Source organism: Oncorhynchus kisutch, unplaced genomic scaffold (assembly GCF_002021735.2).
Source record: "Oncorhynchus kisutch isolate 150728-3 unplaced genomic scaffold, Okis_V2 Okis03b-Okis08b_hom, whole genome shotgun sequence".
Taxonomy (NCBI): domain Eukaryota; kingdom Metazoa; phylum Chordata; class Actinopteri; order Salmoniformes; family Salmonidae; genus Oncorhynchus; species Oncorhynchus kisutch.
This window is the reverse complement of record NW_022261980.1, coordinates 10,851,700-10,875,263: the sequence shown is the minus strand read 5'-3', so window position 1 is coordinate 10,875,263 and position 23,564 is coordinate 10,851,700. Positions and strand designations below refer to the sequence as shown.

The window sequence follows — 23,564 nt, the reverse complement described above, 5'->3', positions numbered from 1 at the left end:
AAACACGTTTAGAAGTGCAATACATTGCATCTTAACCTACGTCTGCCTGTATAGAGTAACGTCAGCTTTAAATTGACCTATCAAATAGACTAATGAATACATGTGTGGTTTATGTATCAGATTTGGTCTGGTTCTAGTAGAAGTATAACCTAATAGTTGTATTGAGAGTAAGTAACTGGGACTATGGAAATGTATTTAAATATTGAATGCGATAACAATTGTGCAAAAAACCGTGAGTAATATGACCGAATAGATCCATGAGCGATGCGCGCATATACATTACGCAGTAGGAGGATGGGAGATTTGCAGGACAATTTAAGGTTCGCACGTCTCAAGGATTGGCCATAGAGCAGGAAATGATTTAAATATAGATATCAAGTAAAGAAATCTCTTTATACACCAAGTCTTTAGATGTTTAATGAAAAAACAAATCAACTAGTGTAGTACACAGTAGTGGTATTATATGGTTGACTATATTCATTCTCAACGCATTTCATTTTTCATTTTGGTTCCATATTTAATGGAGTTGACAATATTATAGTCTGTACCTGCAGTAGTGTAGACTGAATTCATCCCGGACTAGTGCACTTTCCTCCCGTAACAGATGGTCTATATCGTGTCGCCCCAAGGCATCCAACTTTACCATCAATGTTTCATAAAATCTGTCCCAAGGGCTTGTCATTGCCCACCCACTGATAGAATTCCCTTCGTGATGTAACTTTGTTCCCTCTCCTTTGTCCAGTGAGTGATACAGTGACAGTTGATCTGCCTGTAGGAGAGACTATATGACACACCACACGTGGACAAGCAGCTTTAATTGGCAATAGTTTGGTCTGCACTGTAACGGACGTTTATTATAATGGAATCGAAAGACCATCTAGGTACTAATACTGTCTTGGCCAGTTTGATCAATGAACTGTCTCTTAGGACCAATATGGGTGGTGGTACGGAAGAAATTTCTAACATGGTGTAACAGTGTTCCCTTTCCCCTTGTCCTACTGGTGCCAGTGAAGTCCATGTTCCCCCCTCGTCCTGTTGCCCAGTGTCCCCCTCGTCCAGCTGAGAGTAGCAACAGCAGGCACATCACATAGTGTTTACAGTCCAGTCATTAACAGTCCATGACAAACACAAACCACTCCTACCTTTGCTCCAGTGATCACTCCAGTACATCCCCGCATCGTGGGCATCGTCTCTGCAGCGGTAGCGCCCCCTATAGACACAGCACCCATAGTGCACAACATGACCTTTACCCCACATCCAGGTAAATCTACCCCAGAATCATTCACCAGTCACACTGCTGCTGATGACAGGTGTGAGGCATCTCCAAGAGCTTAGACCTACAGTACCAGTCACTCTGCTGCTGATGACAGGTGTGAGGCATCTCCAAGAGCTTAGACCTACAGTACCAGTCACTCTCCTGCTGATGACAGGTGTGAGGCATCTCCAAGAGCTTAGACCTACAGTACCAGTCACTCTGCTGCTGATGACAGGTGTGAGGCATCTCCAAGAGCTTAGACCTACAGTACCAGTCACTCTGCTGCTGATGACCTATATGCAAAGCATATATAGTTAGCCTTTTAATTTTTGCTCTGCATGCAAAAAGCTTCATGAGTTCTGTCGTCATAGTGAACCACATGCGCTCTGTAGAATGAAAGCTAGACGCAGGTGTAGGACGCCGCAGGGGTGGGGGGGGCAGCAGCGGCGGCTCTGAGCTCAAGTTGCATCGCCCTACATTTGTTTAACAATTAGAAGGTAAATATACAAACATTGGGTGACCAATCACAAATGAACAAAGAGCAGTCGGATCACATGCTAGCTATTTTCATATGATCTTCACTGCTTATGTATTCACGAGACCTGAATAAACTCACTGTCAGCACCCCTTTATCAATACACATTACTACCAACTATATCACACTGTCATCACCCCTTTATCAATACACATTACTACCAACTATATCACACTGTCCTGTCGGCACCCCTTTATCAATACACATTACTACCAACTATATCACACTGTCAGCACCCCTTTATCAATACACATTACTACCAACTATATCACACTGTCAGCACCCCTTTATCAATACACATTACTACCAACTATATCACACTGTCAGCACCCCTTTATCAATACACATTACTACCAACTATATCACACTGTCAGCACCCCTTTATCAATACACATTACTACCAACTATATCACACTGTCAGCACCCCTTTATCAATACACATTACTACCAACTATATCACACTGTCAGCACCCCTTTAGCAATACACATTACTACCAACTATATCACACTGTCCTGTCGGCACCCCTTTATCAATACACATTACTACCAACTATATCACACTGTCAGCACCCCTTTATCAATACACATTACTACCAACTATATCACACTGTCAGCACCCCTTTATCAATACACATTACTACCAACTATATCACACTGTCAGCACCCCTTTATCAATACACATTACTACCAACTATATCACACTGTCAGCACCCCTTTATCAATACACATTACTACCAACTATATCACACTGTCAGCACCCCTTTATCAATACACATTACTACCAACTATATCACACTGTCAGCACCCCTTTATCAATACACATTACTACCAACTATATCACACTGTCAGCACCCCTTTATCAATACACATTACTACCAACTATATCACACTGTCAGCACCCATTTATCAATACACATTACTACCAACTATATCACACTGTCAGCACACATTACTACCAACTATATCACACTGTCATCACACATTACTACCAACTATATCACACTGTCGGCACCCTTTATCAATACACATTACTACCAACTATATCACACTGTCATCACCCCTTAATACACATTACTACCAACTATATCACACTGTCAGCACTCCTTTATCAATACACATTACTACCAACTATATCACACTGTCATCACCCCTTTATCAATACACATTACTACCAACTATATCACACTGTCATCACCCCTTTATCAATACACATTACTGCCAACTATATCACACTGTCAGCACCCCTTAATATATACACATTACTACCAACTATATCACACTGTCATCCCCCTTTATCAATACACATTACTACCAACTATATCACACTCAGCACACATTACTACCAACTATATCACACTGTCAGCACCCCTTAATACACATTACTACCAACTATATCACACTGTCATCCCCCCTTTATCAATACACATTACTACCAACTATATCACACTCAGCACACATTACTACCAACTATATCACACTGTCAGCACCCCTTAATACACATTACTACCAACTATATCACACTGTCAGCACACATTACTGCCAACTATATCACACTGTCAGCACTCCTTAATACACATTACTACCAACTATATCACACTGTCAGCACCCCTTAATACACATTACTACCAACTATATCACACTGTCAGCACACATTACTACCAACTATATCACACTGTCAGCACCCCTTAATACACATTATTACCAACTATATCACACTGTCAGCACCCTTTAGCAATACACATTACTACCAACTATATCACACTGTCAGCACCCCTTAGTACACATTACTACCAACTATATCACACTGTCAGCACACATTACTACCAACTATATCACACTGTCAGCACCCTTTATCAATACACATTACTACCAACTATATCACACTGTCAGCACCCCTTTATCAATACACATTACTACCAACTATATCACACTGTCAGCACCCTTTATCAATACACATTATTACCAACTATATCACACTGTCATCACCCCTTTATCAATACACATTACTACCAACTATATCACACTGTCAGCACTCATTTATCAATACACATTACTACCAACTATATCACACTGTCAGCACCCCTTAATACACATTACTACCAACTATATCACACTGTCAGCACCCCTTAATACACATTACTACCAACTATATCACACTGTCAGCACTCCTTTATCAATACACATTACTACCAACTATATCACACTGTCAGCACTCATTTATCAATACACATTACTACCAACTATATCACACTGTCAGCACACATTACTACTAACTATATCACACGTCAGCACCCCTTCATCAATATACATTACTACCAACTATATCACACTGTCAGCACACATTACTACCAACTATATCACACTGTCAGCACCCCTTAATACACATTACTACCAACTATATCACACTGTCATCCCCCCTTTATCAATACACATTACTACCAACTATATCACACTGTCATCACCCCTTTATCAATACATATTACTACCAACTATATCACACTGTCAGCACCCCTTTATCAATACACATTACTACCAACTATATCACACTGTCAGCACCCCTTTATCAATACACATTACTACCAACTATATCACACTGTCAGCACCCCTTTATCAATACACATTACTACCAACTATATCACACTGTCAGCACCCCTTTATCAATACACAGTACTACCAACTATATCACACTGTCATCACCCCTTTATCAATACACATTACTACCAACTATATCACACTGTCATCACCCCTTAATACACAGTACTACCAACTATATCACACTGTCATCACCCCTTAATACACAGTACTACCAACTATATCACACTGTCATCACCCCTTAATACACAGTACTACCAACTATATCACACTGTCATCACCCCTTAATACACATTACTACCAACTATATCACACTGTCATCACCCCTTAATACACATTACTACCAACTATATCACACTGTCATCACCCCTTAATACACAGTACTACCAACTATATCACACTGTCATCACCCCTTAATACACATTACTACCAACTATATCACACTGTCATCACCCCTTAATACACATTACTACCAACTATATCACACTGTCATCACCCCTTAATACACATTACTACCAACTATATCACACTGTCATCACCCCTTAATACACATTACTACCAACTATATCACACTGTCATCACCCCTTAATACACATTACTACCAACTATATCACACTGTCATCACCCCTTAATACACATTACTACCAACTATATCACACTGTCATCACCCCTTAATACACATTACTACCAACTATATCACACTGTCATCACCCCTTAATACACAGTACTACCAACTATATCACACTGTCATCACCCCTTAATACACAGTACTACCAACTATATCACACTGTCATCACCCCTTAATACACAGTACTACCAACTATATCACACTGTCATCACCCCTTAATACACAGTACTACCAACTATATCACACTGTCATCACCCCTTAATACACAGTACTACCAACTATATCACACTGTCATCACCCCTTAATACACAGTACTACCAACTATATCACACTGTCATCACCCCTTAATACACAGTACTACCAACTATATCACACTGTCATCACCCCTTAATACACAGTACTACCAACTATATCACACTGTCATCACCCCTTAATACACAGTACTACCAACTATATCACACTGTCATCACCCCTTAATACACAGTACTACCAACTATATCACACTGTCATCACCCCTTAATACACAGTACTACCAACTATATCACACTGTCATCACCCCTTAATACACAGTACTACCAACTATATCACACTGTCATCACCCCTTAATACACAGTACTACCAACTATATCACACTGTCATCACCCCTTAATACACAGTACTACCAACTATATCACACTGTCATCACCCCTTAATACACAGTACTACCAACTATCATCAAAGGCTAATGTATCTGCTGCACTATGTACCTTAATAGGACAGCTCTTATAAGGATGTGAATGAAATGAGACAGGATGTTATCAGAGGGAGTTAGATGGACAGGGAGAGCAGGAGAGGTTAACCTCATTGGCTGTGAAGTTGAATACCAAAAAAAGTTTATTCATGTATTTGAAAGGAGTAGTTGGCTTTTATTTTTCTTCTCAATCGATGGATGCCACTCAGCTCAAGGCTGAGGGTTGGCTGTAAAATGAGATTAGACTGCTGCATTTAACCTATATTCTTCCCTAGACTGAGCTGAGGGTTGGCTGTCAGATGAGATTAGACTGCTGGAAAAGAACCATAAAAGATTGGTCTCCTACTGGCAGCGATTAAGAATTTGCATCGGAGTCAACATTACTTGATGGTGCTCATTTGCCTGGGATGCCTGGTAAAAGATGATCATCAGAAATGGGAAGAGATTCGAGGCCCATGCCTGCACAGCAAAAACAAGCAGCTTCAGCTTATTACTGTATTTGGCCACTCAGTAAAATGTATCTGGATCATGGCCAGTCATTTGGACAGGTTATGGGCAAAGATCTCCCCCCTTCTGGGGTCCATTCTTCCTGTCACTGTCCTCAGAGGGCATGTATGATCCTAACTGCTCTGTGAAGCTCCGCCCATAGAATGTCTCTGTCTGTCCTTCAGCTCACTGTCCTCAGAGGGCATATGTATGATCCTAACTGCTCCATGAAGCTCCACCCATAGAATGTCTCTGTCAGTGGATATGTTGGAGAAAATATTCACCAATGCTATCATTTTACATCAACTTTCATAGAGCATGATATTACCCTGAAAAGTAGCCAAACTGACAACGTTTCCCTGAGGCGACACAAAGAAACCTACAAAATGGTATTGTGCTGAGGGCACCGATGTGCAGTAGAGGGTTAAGACATACTGATGGCGTGCAGTTTGTCATGATTGTTTTTTTTTTAATGTAAAAGTGAGTCTGGTCTCGACGGGTCTTATTTGAATGAGGGGCAGGAAGGACTGTGAGGCTAAAGGACTGGGTGGGGGGGAGAGGGAATACGTGGGTGCCTGTTTGTATACGTGTACAGTATGCTCCTCGGTATAGAGGCGTGCTCCTCGGTATAGAGGCGTGCTCCTCGGTATAGAGGCGTGCTCCTCGGTATAGAGGCGTGCTCCTCGGTATAGAGGCGTGCTCCTCGGTATAGAGGCGTGCTCCTCGGTATAGAGGCGTGCTCCTCGGTATAGAGGCGTGCTCCTCGGTATAGAGGCGTGCTCCTCGGTATAGAGGCGTGCTCCTCGGTATAGAGGCGTGCTCCTCGGAAAAGAGGCGTGCTCCTCGGTATAGAGGCGTGCTCCTCGGTATAGAGGCGTGCTCCTCGGTATAGAGGCGTGCTCCTCGGTTTAGAGGCGTGCTCCTCGGTTTAGAGGCGTGCTCCTCGGTATAGAGGCGTGCTCCTCGGTATAGAGGCGTGCTCCTCGGTATAGAGGCGTGCTCCTCGGTATAGAGGCGTGCTCCTCGGTATAGTGCCGTGCTCCTCGAGTCAGTGTGTCCTGTATTGTGATTTCTGCTCCACTAGATTAGTGGGCTGTTATCACTCAAATAATTAGGTCACGGGCCAATAGTTTGATGAGGTAACTTCAACCAACTCTACAGTCTCAGGAAGTATGATACACACTACATCATAACTTGTTTACAAATGAATGCTGATTTTTCTATGAACTCAAGTGTTCTACCACTTTAATAATGAAACTTATTTGGAAGGTAAGGTTGAGTACTGTTGACTTTTCTTTTAAAACTAGTCATATACAGTGCCTTGCGAAAGTATTCGGCCCCCTTGAACTTTGCGACCTTTTGCCACATTTCAGGCTTCAAACACAAAGATATAAAACTGTATTTTTTGTGAAGAATCAACAACAAGTGGGACACAATCATGAAGTGGAACGACATTTATTGGATATTTCAAACTTTTTTAACAAATCAAAAACTGAAAAATTGGGCATGCAAAATTATGATAAGATAACGGATATGATACAACAACGGATAACTGATAAGATAACGGATATGATACAACAATGGATAACTGATAAGATAACGGATATGATACAACAACGGATAACTGATAAGATAACGGATATGATACAACAACGGATAACGGATATGATACAACAACGGATAACTGATAAGATAACGGATATGATACAACAACGGATAACTGATACAACAACGGATAACTGATAAGATAACGGATATGATACAACAACGGATAACAGATATGATACAACAGTTATAATACAATAACTGATAACTATCAGATAAATTATATTTTATTTAACCTTTATTTAACTAGGCAAGTCAGTTAAGAACAAATACTTATTTACAATGACGGCCTACCAAAAGGCAAAAGGCCTCCTGTGGGGACGGGGGCTGGGATTTTTTTTTAAATTATTTTTTATTATTAATTAACATATAAATATAGGACATAACACACATCACGACAAGAGAGACAACACAATACTACATAAAGAGAGACCTAGGACAACAACAAAGCATGGTAGCAACACAACATGGTAGCAACACAACATGGTAGCAACACAACATGGTAGCAACACAACATGGTAGCAGCACAAAACATGGTACAAACATTATTGGGCACAGACAATAGCACAAAGGACAAGAAGGTAGAGACAACCATACAACAACATAATACAATAATACCATATAATACAATAACGGATATGATACAACAACTGATGTCACTTAAAGCAGATGAGATTCCCTGGTCCACATGGGAATCATATCTGCTCTTCACAATGTATTTCTATATTTCTATGTTATTGTAAAATTGCCTTCACCTGAATAAGCCCCTGTGTCTCCCAAATAGGACCGACAATAGGTTAGGTTGTGGATGCTATAATACTTGCCACTGGGGGTCAGTATATCACCATAAAGTTACACATAAACAGCTCCAGGCTGGTCTAATGTGGTCTTAGTTTTAATGAAACATGGTTGATGGGTCTTCTATCTTTATCTGAGGCTAAACCCATAGGTATATGAAGAACAGTTGATTTTATATTGAACATTTTAACTTGTATACAGGTAGACCAGAGAAGCCACATCCCTTTTGATTGGCAGGTGAGTGGCAACCCTGTTTAGAAGCACCTGCTGCTCATCAGTTGCTCACCTGTGTTCCCTATAAATACTGTGTTGAACGGAAAAGGTTTCTACCTACACACTGAAGAAGGCTGCAAAGCAAAAAATATTGTTTTTAATTAAGCTTTAACATTTTAACTTGTATACAGGTAGACCAGAGCTAAACACACCAGCTAAACACACCTGTCAGTCCCAGCTAACACACCTGTCAGTCCCAGCTAACACACCTGTCAGTCCCAGCTAACACACCTGTCAGTCCCAGCTAAACACACCTGTCAGTCCCAGCTAACACACCTGTCAGTCCCAGCTAACACCACCTGTCAGTCCCAGCTAACACACCTGTCAGTCCCAGCTAACACACCTGTCAGTCCCAGCTAACACACCTGTCAGTCCCAGCTAACACACCTGTCAGTCCCAGCTAACACACCTGTCAGTCCCAGCTAACACACCTGTCAGTCCCAGCTAACACACCTGTCAGTCCCAGCTAAACACACCTGTCAGTCCCAGCTAACACACCTGTCAGTCCCAGCTAACACACCAGTCAGTCCCAGCTAACACACCTGTCAGTCCCAGCTAACACACCTGTCAGTCCCAGCTAACACACCTGTCAGTCCCAGCTAACACACCTGTCAGTCCCAGCTAACACACCTGTCAGTCCCAGCTAACACACCTGTCAGTCCCAGCTAACACACCTGTCAGTCCCAGCTAACACACCTGTCAGTCCCAGCTAACACACCTGTCAGTCCCAGCTAACACACCTGTCAGTCCCAGCTAACACACCTGTCAGTCCCAGCTAACACACCTGTCAGTCCCAGCTAACACACCTGTCAGTCCCAGCTAACACACCTGTCAGTCCCAGCTAACACACCTGTCAGTCCCAGCTAACACACCTGTCAGTCCCAGCTAACACACCATGTCAGTCCCAGCTAACACACCTGTCAGTCCCAGCTAACACACCTGTCAGTCCCAGCTAACACACCTGTCAGTCCCAGCTAACACACCAGTCAGTCCCAGCTAACACACCTGTCAGTCCCAGCTAACACACCTGTCAGTCCCAGCTAACACACCTGTCAGTCCCAGCTAACACACCTGTCAGTCCCAGCTAACACACCTGTCAGTCCCAGCTAACACACCTGTCAGTCCCAGCTAACACACCTGTCAGTCCCAGCTAGCACACCTGTCAGTCCCAGCTAACACACCTGTCAGTCCCAGCTAACACACCTGTCAGTCCCAGCTAACACACCTGTCAGTCCCAGCTAACACACCAGTCAGTCCCAGCTAACACACCTGTCAGTCCCAGCTAACACACCTGTCAGTCCCAGCTAACACACCAGTCAGTCCCAGCTAACACACCAGTCAGTCCCAGCTAACACACCTGTCAGTCCCAGCTAACACACCTGTCAGTCCCAGCTAACACACCTGTCAGTCCCAGCTAACACACCTGTCAGTCCCAGCTAACACACCTGTCAGTCCCAGCTAACACACCTGTCAGTCCCAGCTAACACACCTGTCAGTCCCAGCTAACACACCTGTCAGTCCCAGCTAGCACACCTGTCTCCAATAATCAACCAATCTTGATTTTCAGTTAAAAATGCAATTTTTAAAATCAGGTGTGTTTCTAGGGATGGGCGAAAAGTGACACCAATCAGGCCCCTGAGGACTGTAATTGCCCTGGCCTGGTCTACGCTATCCATGATGTAGTGAAAATAATAACAAATTAATTTATGTGACATCTTTTTGAATGCGGACCCATTACCCATTTTTGCTTATCTGATTTTACGGCTTTTCACGCACCAACCAAACTTCTGTGAGAGCCTGAAGGTCCCCTTTTGATGGGCCACGACACCATACCATTTTCAGCTTGAATCCATCCAAGTTTTCAATAGATATTTCTTTCTCCAAATTGTCCTTCAGCTTGGATAGACTGAAACGCCTAAAGTAATTAATAAACAGAGTGTAATAAATACTGGTAATAACCCGTATATTGATAAGCATATCCTCGTCTATATCATTTGAACAGGCTTCAAATAACCTCTATAATGTTCTGAAACCTATTGGCTGTTTATCTGTTCCACTGAGGATATGACACATTTTCGAAGCAAAGTTGTCTTTTGTTAAAAGGTAAAGGCCAACACGGTTTAAAAACGTTTAAAACAGCCGCATTTATTAAAGGCTGGAATCAATCCGTATCGCGGAAATATCGCAGGAGATCTGCAATGAAATGTAAAGGCAATTTCCGATTGAGCCGATATAGACAGCGTTTACAGTTAATGCCGTCTCCGCTCATTCCTTTTACATTTCAATCCAGCTATGAGACTACTCAGACAAAGCAGGTCACCCGCCATAAGGGGTTCCCGTGTGGCGCAGCGGTCTAAGGCACTGCATCTCAGTCCCTGGTTCGAATCCAGGCTGTATCACATCCGGCCGTGATTGCGAGTCCCATTGGGCTGCGCACAATTGGCCCAGCGTCGTCTGGGTTTGGCCGCGGTAGGCCTTCATTGTCAATAAGAATTTGTTCTTAACTGACTTGCCTGGTTAAATAAAAAATAAAAAATAAAAAAATGCAGGGTTTACAGGGTGGCTTCAGTCTCTGCTGATTGGCTTTAAATTTAAATCCAACTATAACGCGGAACTTCCACGATGTCGACGTGCAGGCTACAATCCCTCCTGCAGTGCAGAAAGGTTAAATCATCAAACCCCTCGCAAGGAGGCAAAAAGTCAACCTCATTTGGCGCCATTCCAAATACCCCCCAGCAAGCAGAGTAGTAAGAAAGGGGCGTGAATAAACCAAGGGCAACCAATAAGCAAGACCAGCCATTATATAGGCGGCATCCTCCTGGTCTTTAAATAGCCTTCCTATATCCACATTATATCAGTAGTCGCAGTTGAAGTTACATTGTAGTTAGGTGAAACAGCCCAGTGTGAATCCATTTTGTATTTCTTCAATCTGGACATATTGCTGGACGTCATGACAAACTTTCAGACGCCGACTGGTTTGGAGAGCGCGGTGGCAGAGAGAGCAACGCTTCCCCGTCGCCATTCAAGCGTTTGTCGGAACTTATTTGGACCCGTCGACCATGATGCGCTGAACCGCGAGTTGAAGGCGAAGCTGAAGGAAATATCTGAACGAGACCAGCGTCGATGGAATTTCCACTTCGAGACAAACACACCGATTCCCGGGAGTTACGAATGGGAAGGAATGTCAGCGGACTCCACACCTGCCTTCTACCAGGAGTCGACGGAAGTTGGAGACATGAGGGTTCAGGTTGTGACATCAAACACCGACTATAGCGCAGAGGTTGTCACTGATAATGTGCGTGGTTGTTGCCTCAACCAAACCCCTCTATCAGACTGTGAACAGACTGCACTTTGTTCCAACGAAGTTAACCAAGAGAATTGGTCCAATTCCCCCAATACGAGGAAATTGAACTCCAAATCAACACAATGTATTCGGCGTAAGAGGTCGAGGACATCTTATGAACGTGCAGTCAACGTTACTCAAATTACAGGTAGGTCTACTTTTTCTTGGTAACGCTATATAACTCCTTAATAAGCAACTCGTTTTAATGGCTTGCCGACTACATAACGACGATGTTCTCGTATGATTGACTCTAATGTGAATTAAAGAACTAACCGTTCTACATTTCTTCCCCGCAGATTTTTTCCCAAAGAGAAGGAGAAGATCAACGTCAGAGATGAAGAGCACCCAGCCCAATTCTTCCCTCTCAATTCCTCTTGAACAAACGCCACGCAAAGCACAAATAATTCGATAAACAACGTGGAGAAATCGTACCATTGCCTATGTGGAAAATTAGTCTATCTGCCTCTTTTTGTTATGTTATTATTATTATCGGTCTTGGACCAAAAAAAAGATGGAGTGCCCATCCAAAATATGTTGGCCTATGTTTATGCCACGGTAACAATGTTTTGTCTTTAATTTACAATATTGTTTAATTTATTTTATTTAAGTTTCTAATGTGTTTAATTCAACTAAGGTTTATGAGATATTGTTTGTCTGTTGACTTGTATCCGTGAAAAATACAATTAAAAACGATTTAGTTTACATTTTGCTGACGTTCTGTTCATTTTATTATTGAATTAGTGAGACCTGAAAACGAGTATCAGTGTGCTAACGAGGTGAACAGGGACACCACCTGCCCACCCCTCACACACACTACAGAAACACTAAGAGCAGCAGTCGTTCCATTTGACAGCACTTGAAGAGTGCCTCAACAAATTGTAGCAGCAGTAGGCCTATAGACTAGTCCTACACTGAATTAATATGTTATGTCTATGGGCATTGTTCAAGAAAATAAAATCAGTCTGCATTGTGCCTTTTTGGTAGCTATACCAATCACGAACTTTCACTTGCTGTGCATAATCCCGCATGGACACATGTGCACAAAGAACAGCAGACACACTATAACCTAATTACCATCGCAGATGCTATTACCCTCACTGTCGATATGCAAAACAACTCATCCATTCTACAGTATGTAAGCATAGACCAAAGTGGGGGTTTTCCGATTGACTAGCCCTTAACAGGGTATCGGGGAAGATCTCTCTGATTTGTGCCTTAACACCTAAGACCGCTGTATAGTAATAAAACCAAACAATGTAACACGTAATCAAGACTTACACAAATGATTGCCGTTTCTTTTCAAATTCTGTATTAACTCCAAGTGCTTTCGCTTTTCAATAATATCAGGCTATGAAGATGACCAACCGATAATGGCAGGTGCACACTATTTGTCTTATCTTTTATAAAGAAAATACGTCTGGTGTACATAAAAAACAATACCAAAATATTTTTTTAAGTTTAGAAGTGCAATACCTTTAAAAAAAATGTTAACCTACGTCTGACGGTAGAGATGATTTAATGTGTCAACTTTGAAATTGTTGACCTAACGGTGAACATGAATACATCAAACACAATGAAATGTATTAGATTTGGTCTGGTTCTAAGTGGGAGAATAAAGTATAAACTAATAGTTGTTTTATTGTGAGAAGAATGAGTAAGCGTGACTATATGGTAATGTAATGCATATACTTAAGTCAATAGTGACTGCAAAAGCAATCGTGCAACAATAGGAAGTAATAGATCCATGAGCGATGCGCGCATATACATTAGGCAGTAGGAGGATGGGAGATTTGCAGGACAATTTAAGGTTCGCACGTCTCAAGGATTGGCCATAGAGCAGGAAAAGAACAATACCCTGAAGAATTTAAGTGGCCATCTGGCATCGTGGCTCGCGACATGGAAGAAGGGACATGTGGTGAAAGAGTGTGCCATTTCTTTCACCTGCAAATGCAGATTGGTGGCAAAATGAACGCTCCCAGACGCTCCCCCGCGTTTTTACTGACAAAGTTACATTCTTCTTTTTTCAGTTAAATGCGTTGTATTATTCTTACTTCTCGTGCCGAAACCCATTCGAATGGTTATTTTTAGTTCCAAACTCTACTAGCCCTTCGTTCTATCTGTAGGCCTAACCAATTAAGATCTATAGGCTACACAGAAAAAACACGTATTAGTCAAAAATGGCACTATCTTTATAAATTATAGATATATTTATATTTATACAATATTTATCTTTATACACTATCTTTACTTCAGATACGTCTTTAGACATGAATGAAAAACTAGTCTAGTACACAGTAGTGGTATATTATATGGTTATTGACTATAGTCACTTTTTCACAGCATTTAATAGTTCATTTTGGTTCCATATTTAATGGAGTAGACAATATTATAGTCTGTACCTGCAGTAGTGTAGACTGAATTCATCCCGGACTAGTGCACTTTCCTCCCATAACAGATGGTCTATATTGTGTCGCCCCAAGGCATCCAACTTTACCATCAATGTTTCATTAAATCTGTCCCAAGGGCTTGTCATTGCCCACCCACTGATAGAATCCCCTTCATGATGTAACTTTGTCCCCTCTCCTTTGTCCAGTGAGTGATACAGTGACAGTTGATCTGCCTGTAGGGGAGACTATATGACACACCACACGTGGACAAGCAGCTTTAATTGACAATAGTTTGGTCTGCACTGTAATGGATGTTATTATAATGGAATCAAAAGGACGAAAGACCTCTATGTATTAACACTGTCTCGGTCCATCTATGTATTAACACTGTCTCGGCCCATTTTATTAAGCTAGGATGAAATGGTTGTGAGATTTAATCAATAGACCTCCTATGAAGTCAAACACGGATGAAATTCTATCATGACCTCAGCAGAACATAATTCGGGACCATTTTCTGTCTAGGTTCACTAGGGCATGTTAATAGCAGAAACATCACATTCCCTCTACATGACTGACTTACTCTAGACAAGATACTTCATGTTTCTTGACATGTCGGCAGGTAGCCTAGTGGTTAGAGCGTTGGACTAGTAACCGGAAGATTGCAAGTTCAAACCCCCGAGCTGACAAGGTACAAATCTGTTGTTCTGCCCCTGTTCCTAGGCCGTCTGCCACTGTTCCTAGGCCGTCATTGAAAATAAGAATGTGTTCTTAACTGACTTGCCTGGTTAAATAAAAAAATTAAAATAAATAAATAAAATGTTGTCGATTCAATGCCAATTAGTGCAGTAGCATAGGGGTTTATTTGTCTCTCTACCCAGAATATGAGGACCATTCTGAATGTATCATATTGAAACATAGTAGCGATCACCAGCATGATAAAGGATGTGTTTGTGGAGCAGCACATGAGCTGTTATTTCCCTCTTTGTTGGTCAGAATACCAAGCCCGTCTTATCACAATGACCAGTAAGACCAGTCAACCGGACCTCTACAAAGCTCTAGAACCCAGCAGTGTTCCTATAGCAACACCTCTCTCCTCTCCCCTCACCCACCTCCAAAAGCACCACAATGACTGCCACAATGACCCCCACACTTACACACCACACTTAGAGAGGGGGTGCTATTGTCATGAGCACCCAGGCAGAAGGCAGGCAGGGCCCAGATGGTCATCTGCTCTTTTATCTGTGTGCCTACTACTACTGAAGGAATGGAAGGATCCCCGGAAGGCAAGCGGGATGAGGTCACCATCTGCTGCAGCTGAGGTCATCTGTCCAAAGCTCTGGTATTAGCCACGCCACTGGTCCTTCCATCCACCATCCCCCAAGGCACAAGACATGAGAGGGGAAGGGGGATCTAGGTGCAATTAACTCTTCCCTCCCTTTGGTCTTCATGGAATGGAGTCTACTCCGAGGGGGGGAGGCAGGGGCAAGGTTAATGTTGTGGGTTTTAAAGGGACAGGACCATGTATCTTAAATGTTATAGTCCTTTAAGGCACATTCCACACATTCACGCTTCCAATGGGACATTGATATGACCTAACTTGGATGTAATAATCTATAACTAAATTATTGATGCAAGATCCATGGTTGAACAGAATTGTTTGACAATCACCCCCCCCCCCCCCCCAAGAAGTTATGGATATTTGCCACATTCATTTATTGGCAATGCAAAATCTTTATAAAACAGGATAGCTACACAATTTGATTGCATTGAAAATCTACACCCCGACCCCAACAATTTAGTTTATGTTTTGACGGTACATACATGGAGAACCTTTTGAAAACATAGTGTTATTATAACTGCCTACTTTTAGTATGGACATCGTTCCATATTCACCATCAAAAAACATAGCTACCTTTATACTGAAGTGTTGGCTTTGCATATCAACATATTTCAAATCAAATAGAATACTACCATTACTTTTTGATATTGTAACATTCCAATGCTCTTACACAGCCGGAATAATGTTATATATGCACTTTAATCTAATTTCCTTTTGATTGAGGGGAAAGCGTTTGAATATGGCGCTTGCTCACATTTCCAAGAAAAGTTCCCCCCTGGAACATTGACAATTGCAGTAAATGAGAATTCAGAAACATAATCATATCCAGGATCTATGAAAAATATGTCCCGTCTGTGTGTCTAGCTGGCTTGTCCTGTAGGCTGAGGCACTGTTCTGTTCTAGGGAAGGGAGCCCTGCAGCTACCTCGCTCTCCAACCAAGGTGCATGAATTGAGGAGCAAACTGAAGTAGAGAGGAGATATAGCAACTCTTGGGAGGACATTGGAATTCAATTAAATAATCTTTGTTTAAAGGCCAAAAGCTGAAACGTGTTGGTTCTACTTTTAACAATATATTTTATTTATTTTATTTAATTCGATTGTCCTCCAAGAGTTGCTAAATCTCCTGTCTATACGGTTCTTCTCTAGGGCAGGGTTTCCCAAACTTGGTCCTGGGGCCCCCACTGAGTGCGCATTTAGTTTTTTGCCCTAGCACTACACAGCTGGTTCATTATCATGAAGAACACTGATCTCAGAATAAGACAAAGAGAGAAAGCGTCAAAAATGGTTTTGGTGTTTCTCTGCATCAGGATGGTCGATTCAGGAGCTCTTGTCCTGGCTGAGGCTGGGGTTGAGGGGTGGATGGAGGGTCGATTCAGGAGCTCTTTTCCTGGCTGAGGCTGGAGTTGAGGGGTGGATGGAGGGTCGATTCAGGAGCTCTTATCCTGGCTGAGGCTGGGGTTGAGGGTGGATGGATGGTCGATTCAGGAGCTCTGGTCCTGGCAGAGGCTGGGGTTGAGGGGTGGATGGAGGTTCGATTCAGGAGCTCTTTGTCCTGGATGGGGTTCAGGGGTGGATGGATGGTCGATTCAAGAGCTCTTGTTCTGGCTAAGGCTGTGGTTGAGGGGTGGATGGATGGTCGATTCAGGAGCTCTTGTCTTGACTGAGGCTTGGGTTGAGGGTGGATGGAGGGTCGATTCAGGAGCTCTTGTCCTGGCTGGGGTTGAGGGTGGATGGATGGTCGATTCAGGAGCTCTTGTCCTGGCTGAGGCTGGGGTTGAGGGTGGATGGATGTTCGATTCAGGAGCTCTTGTCCTGGCTGAGGCTGGGGTTGAGGGTGGATGGATGTTCGATTCAGGAGCTCTTGTCCTGGCTGAGGCTGGGGTTGAGGGTGGATGGATGGTCGATTCCGGAGCTCTTCTCCTGGCTGAGGCTGGGGTTGAGGGTGGATGGATGTTCGATTCAGGAGCTCTTGTCCTGGCCGAGGCTGGTGTTGAAGGTGGATGGATGGTCGATTCAGGAGCTCTTCTCCTGGCTAAGACCGGGGTTGAGGGGTGGATGGATGGTTGATTCAGGAGCTCTTGTCCTGGCTGAGGCTGGGGTTGAGGGGTGGATGGAGGGTCGATTCAGGAGCTCTTGTCCTGGCCGAGGCTGGGGTTTGAGGGGTGGATGGATGGTCGATTCAGGAGCTCTTTTCCTGACTGAGGCTGGGGTTGAGGGGTGGATGGATGGTTGATTCAGGAGCTCTTGCCTGGCTGAGGCTGGGGTTGAGGGGTGGATGGATGGTTGATTCAGGAGCTCTTGTCCTGGCTGAGGCTGGGGTTGAGGGGTGGATGGATGGTTGATTCAGGAGCTCTTGTCCTGGCTGAGGATGGGGTTGAGGGGTGGATGAAGGGTCGATTCAGGAGCTCTTGTCTTGGCTGAGGCTGGGGTTGAGGGGTGGATGGAGGGTCGCGGTGGAGAGCTGCTCGTAGCTGGGTAGGCTATCCTGGCTGGGGACACCTGCCCCACCCTGTGACCTCCTCCTACCTTGCCCCTGTGCTCCCCCCATGTCCCCCTGCCCCTGGCTTGTCCCAGACAACAGCTGGGTAAGGGACTCTGCAATTTGGTTGAGTGTCTGGTCCATGCGTTGTATCTGTAAGTAGATGGACAAACAGAAAAGTCAATGCTGTACAGATCAATATAATATAATTAATAGATACTCTTTCTATTTTATTGTCTGTTTTTGCAGAAAATGGAAATGTGTATTCTAATTTTCACGTTATCTGCCTTTTTCAGGCAAATCACCAAATCATTTTCATCTTGGGAAAACAAACCAAGACATTATCATCCCTCATTAAATGATCAAAAGAGTTTTAATGAAAGCCAAAACAAATAGAAAACTTGAAAGGTTTTGTAAATGAAAATCCACCCTGGTTTCTCAACTCCTGTTTAGGGATATCATTAGGGGACTGATTATGTCAGTATAGAGTGAATTCCCTCCTATCAGACCAGTCTGAACACAGTTGAACCAAATTGGTGGCTTTTCTATAGTCAAACTGACTTGGCACAAACTGATTTGGCACAAAATGGCTGCTGTGTGTCACTGAGTTGGGTGCTTATCATTGGCTGTGGGTAAGGTGGCACAAAATGGAGGGCTTTGAAATCTGATTAAAGGCACAATAGAAATGACACCTGTAGATGAGTAGCCGTACTCTGCTCAGAGAGCAGAGGGTGTAACGTGGCGTAATGTCCTACCTTGTCCTCCATCCTGTTGAGTCTGGAGCCGATGGTGTTGGTGCCTTTGTCTTTGGCTTTGTCTTTTGCCCCAGGAGCATCATGGTCCAAGTCATAGAACAGCGAAACAAGACGACGTAACAAGAAACAAGAAGAGACGTAAGATTCTGTAAGATTCCGTAGAGATATAGTACACTGTGTCCAGCCCCTCTAAGATGCTGTAAGATACAATAGAGATATAGTACTGTGTCCAGCCCCTCTAAGATGCTGTAAATTAGAGATATAGTACTGTGTCCAGCTCCTCTAAGATGCTGTAAATTACAGTAGAGGACTGTTTACCTGAGCTAGTCTGGAACAGGGTCAGCTTCCCTAGAGACTGGTCCAGTCTAGAGGAGAATTAAACACATTGAATGCAGTGCTTTGGGTTATATACAGGTGCAGTCACGGCACAGCATGCCGCACTCACCTGGGTCAAAATCTGAGAGAGAAAGTCGACAGAAAATGTCATTTCCGTGGTGAGAAGGAGGATATTTATTATTTCTATGTAAAAAACATATTTGTGGATTTTGACCCAGACGAGTGTGACAACAACAACAAAGACTATCCCCACTGGGCAAAAACAGGTTGAAACAACGTTGTTTCCACGTCATTTAAACCCTCAAAAATCTATGTGATGACGTTGTATCAACGTAGAAAACGAATTGGTTTTGCAAAACGTCACCAACGTGAGGGAGGGCATTCATCTTTTTTTCACCCAACTTTTAACCTAAATCTAATGACATGGTGATTGTTTTTGTTGATTTGATGTTGTATTCACATTAGTTGACAACTCAACTAAATGTAAATCAAAACTAGATGTTGAACTGATGTCTGTGCCCAGTGGGTCTGTAGTGTGCACGTCACATGCACTTTTATCAGTTGAGTTAATTGCAATGGATGAGCTAAAGACCTTGATATCAATTTCAAATGAATGGGACTTAGGAGACCGTTTGAGATGCAGCCCACCTCCTCTGTAGCTCCTTGATGCGCACCATGAGATTCAGGTGTCCTTGGGAATACTGCTCGATCACGTCTCGCACATCATAGGGCTTACGTGCTTGCTGCAGAACACACACACAGTGTTAATCACCCTCAGCAGTAAAAACTCTAAAGAACTCAACAGATGCAGAACACACACACAGTGTTAATCACCCTCAGCAGTAAAAACTCTAAAGAACTCAACAGATGCAGAACACACACACAGTGTTAATCACCCTCAGCAGTAAAAACTCTAAAGAACTCAACAGATGCAGAACACACACACAGTGTTAATCACCCTCAGCAGTAAAAACTCTAAAGAACTCAACAGATGCAGAACACACACACAGTGTTAATCACCCTCAGCAGTAAAAACTCTAAAGAACTCAACAGATGCAGAACACACACACAGTGTTAATCACCCTCAGCAGTAAAAACTCTAAAGAACTCAACAGATGCAGAACACACACACAGTGTTAATCATCCTCAGCAGTAAAAACTCTGAAGAACTCAACAGATGCAGAACACACACACAGTGTTAATCACCCTCAGCAGTAAAAACTCTAAAGAACTCAACAGATGCAGAACACACACACAGTGTTAATCACCCTCAGCAGTAAAAACTCTAAAGAACTCAACAGATGCAGAACACACACACAGTGTTAATCACCCTCAGCAGTAAAAACTGTAAAGAACTCAACAGATGCAGAACACACACACAGTGTTAATCACCCTCAGCAGTAAAAACTCTAAAGAACTCAACAGATCATTGTGTTTGAGAAAAGAAGTTTGAGTTGCAGACTAGAGAATATATGAAAAGATCTCTCTCTGATGTAAACACATCGGACAGTCATACCACACGCACACACAATTATTGAAAGCAGTCAAGACAATACACAGACACCCCCCACAAATGACATATTGCAGCTTTAAATCTGAGAAATATGATTTAAAACACTTGTGGTTTTAACCCACTAATCTGAGAACTATGATTTAAAACACTTGTGGTTTTAACCCACTAATCTGAGAACTATGATTTAAAACACTTGTGGTTTTAACCCACTAATCTGAGAACTATGATTTAAAACACTTGTGGTTTTAACCCACTAATCTGAGAACTATGATTGAAAACACTCGTGGTTTTAACCCACTAATCTGAGAACTATGATTTAAAACACTCGTGGTTTTAACCCACTTTAATCTGAGAACTATGATTTAAAACACTCGTGGTTTTAACCCACTAATCTGAGAACTATGATTTAAAACACTCGTGGTTTTAACCCACTAATCTGAGAACTATGATTTAAAACACTCGTGGTTTTAACCCACTAATCTGAGAACTATGATTTAAAACACTCGTGGTTTTAACCCACTAATCTGAGAACTATGATTTAAAACACTCGTGGTTTTAACCCACTAATCTGAGAACTATGATTTAAAACACTCGTGGTTTTAACCCACTAATCTGAGAACTATGATTTAAAACACTCGTGGTTTTAACCCACTAATCTGAGAACTATGATTTAAAACACTCGTGGTTTTAACCCACTAATCTGAGAACTATGATTTAAAACACTCGGAGTTAACCCACTAATCTGAGAACTATGATTTAAAACACTTGTGGTTTTAACCCACTAATCTGAGAACTATGATTTAAAACACTCGGAGTTAACCCACTAATCTGAGAACTATGATTTAAAACACTCGTGGTTTTAACCCACTAATCTGAGAACTATGACTTAAAATACTCATGGAGTTAACCCACTAATTTGAGAACTATGATTTAAAACACTCATGGTTTTAACCCACTTTAATCTGAGAACTATGATTTAAAACACTCATGGTTTTAACCCACTAATCTGAGAACTATGATTTAAAACACTCATGGAGTTAACCCACTTTAATCTGAGAACTATGATTTAAAACACTCATGGTTTTAACCCACTAATCTGAGAACTGTGATTTAAAACACTCATGGAGTTAACCCACTGAGTGTTTTTTTCCTTGTCAGAAACCGACATGATGTACAGCAGTTGTGTAAAGTACTTAAGTAAAAATACATTAAGGTACTACTTAAGTCCATTTTTGGGGTATCTGTATTTTGCTATTTATATTTTTGACAACTTTTACTTCACTACATTCCTAAAGAAAGTATAGTACATTTCCCTTGACACCCAAAAGTACTCATTGTATTTTTAATGCTTTGCAGAACAGGAAAAGTCCAATTCAGGCACTAAACAAGAGAACATCCCTGGTCATCCCTACTGCCTCTGATCTGGAGAACATCCCTGGTCATCCCTACTGCCTCTGATCAAGAGAACATCCCTGGTCATCCCTACTGCCTCTGATCTGGAGAACATCCCTGGTCATCCCTACTGCCTCTGATCAAGAGAACATCCCTGGTCATCCCTACTGCCTCTGATCAAGAGAACATCCCTGGTCATCCCTACTGCCTCTGGTCTGGCGGACTCACTAAACAGAGAACATCCCTGGTCATCCCTACTGCCTCTGATCTGGAGAACATCCCTGGTCATCCCTACTGCCTCTGATCTGGAGAACATCCCTGGTCATCCCTACTGCCTCTGATCTGGAGAACATCCCTGGTCATCCCTACTGCCTCTGATCTGGAGAACATCCCTGGTCATCCCTACTGCCTCTGATCTGGAGAACATCCCTGGTCATCCCTACTGCCTCTGATCTGGAGAACATCCCTGGTCATCCCTACTGCCTCTGATCTGGAGAACATCCCTGGTCATCCCTACTGCCTCTGATCTGGAGAACATCCCTGGTCATCCCTACTGCCTCTGATCTGGAGAACATCCCTGGTCATCCCTACTGCCTCTGATCTGGAGAACATCCCTGGTCATCCCTACTGCCTCTGATCTGGAGAACATCCCTGGTCATCCCTACTGCCTCTGATCTGGAGAACATCCCTGGTCATCCCTACTGCCTCTGATCTGGAGAACATCCCTGGTCATCCCTACTGCCTCTGATCTGGAGAACATCCCTGGTCATCCCTACTGCCTCTGATCTGGAGAACATCCCTGGTCATCCCTACTGCCTCTGATCTGGAGAACATCCCTGGTCATCCCTACTGCCTCTGATCTGGAGAACATCCCTGGTCATCCCTACTGCCTCTGATCTGGAGAACATCCCTGGTCATCCCTACTGCCTCTGATCTGGTGGACTCACTAAACAGAGAACATCCCTGGTCATCCCTACTGCCTCTGATCTGGTGGACTCACTAAACAGAGAACATCCCTGGTCATCCCTACTGCCTCTGATCTGGTGGACTCACTAAACAGAGAACATCCCTGGTTATCCCTACTGCCTCTGATCTGGAGGACTCACTAAACAGAGAA

The 23,564-nt window shown here is 42.8% G+C and overlaps 2 protein-coding genes across 5 annotated transcripts in view; one reads left to right on the top strand and one right to left on the bottom strand.

The window, feature by feature from the left end:
- Positions 1-11,725: 11,725 nt before the first annotated feature.
- On the top strand, positions 11,726-12,900 carry LOC109883694 (cyclin-dependent kinase inhibitor 1B-like). Its single transcript, XM_020475729.2, has 2 exons — positions 11,726-12,393; positions 12,542-12,900. Exons 1-2 carry the CDS (start codon positions 11,853-11,855, stop codon positions 12,655-12,657), a joined length of 657 nt encoding a protein of 218 aa, XP_020331318.1. The 5' UTR covers positions 11,726-11,852; the 3' UTR covers positions 12,658-12,900.
- Positions 12,901-16,329: 3,429 nt separating this feature from the next.
- The window catches only part of kcnq1.1 (potassium voltage-gated channel, KQT-like subfamily, member 1.1), a 63,452-nt gene continuing 56,217 nt past the window's right edge, over positions 16,330-23,564 (bottom strand). For 3 of the 4 annotated variants that reach the window (XM_031812741.1, XM_031812738.1, XM_031812740.1), the window contains 4 exons: positions 20,191-20,285; positions 19,525-19,571; positions 19,207-19,268; positions 16,330-18,604 (listed from right to left, as the gene is read on the bottom strand). In XM_031812741.1, the coding sequence (XP_031668601.1) occupies positions 18,371-18,604; positions 19,207-19,268; positions 19,525-19,571; positions 20,191-20,285 (438 nt within the window). In that variant the 3' untranslated portion in view covers positions 16,330-18,370. Of the gene's footprint in view, positions 18,605-19,206; positions 19,269-19,519; positions 19,572-20,190; positions 20,286-23,564 lie in introns of those variants that run through there. The other variant, XR_004206724.1, reaches the window with a different exon arrangement.

What these genes read in the sequence shown, in the direction of transcription:
- LOC109883694 (XM_020475729.2), top strand. Translation starts at nt 11,853, where the DNA reads ATGACAAACTTTCAGACGCCGACTGGTTTGGAGAGCGCGGTGGCAGAG. An exon ending in CAACGTTACTCAAATTACAG is followed by an intron (nt 12,394 to 12,541) that starts GTAGGTCTACTT and finishes TCTTCCCCGCAG; the next exon opens with ATTTTTTCCCAAAGAGAAGG.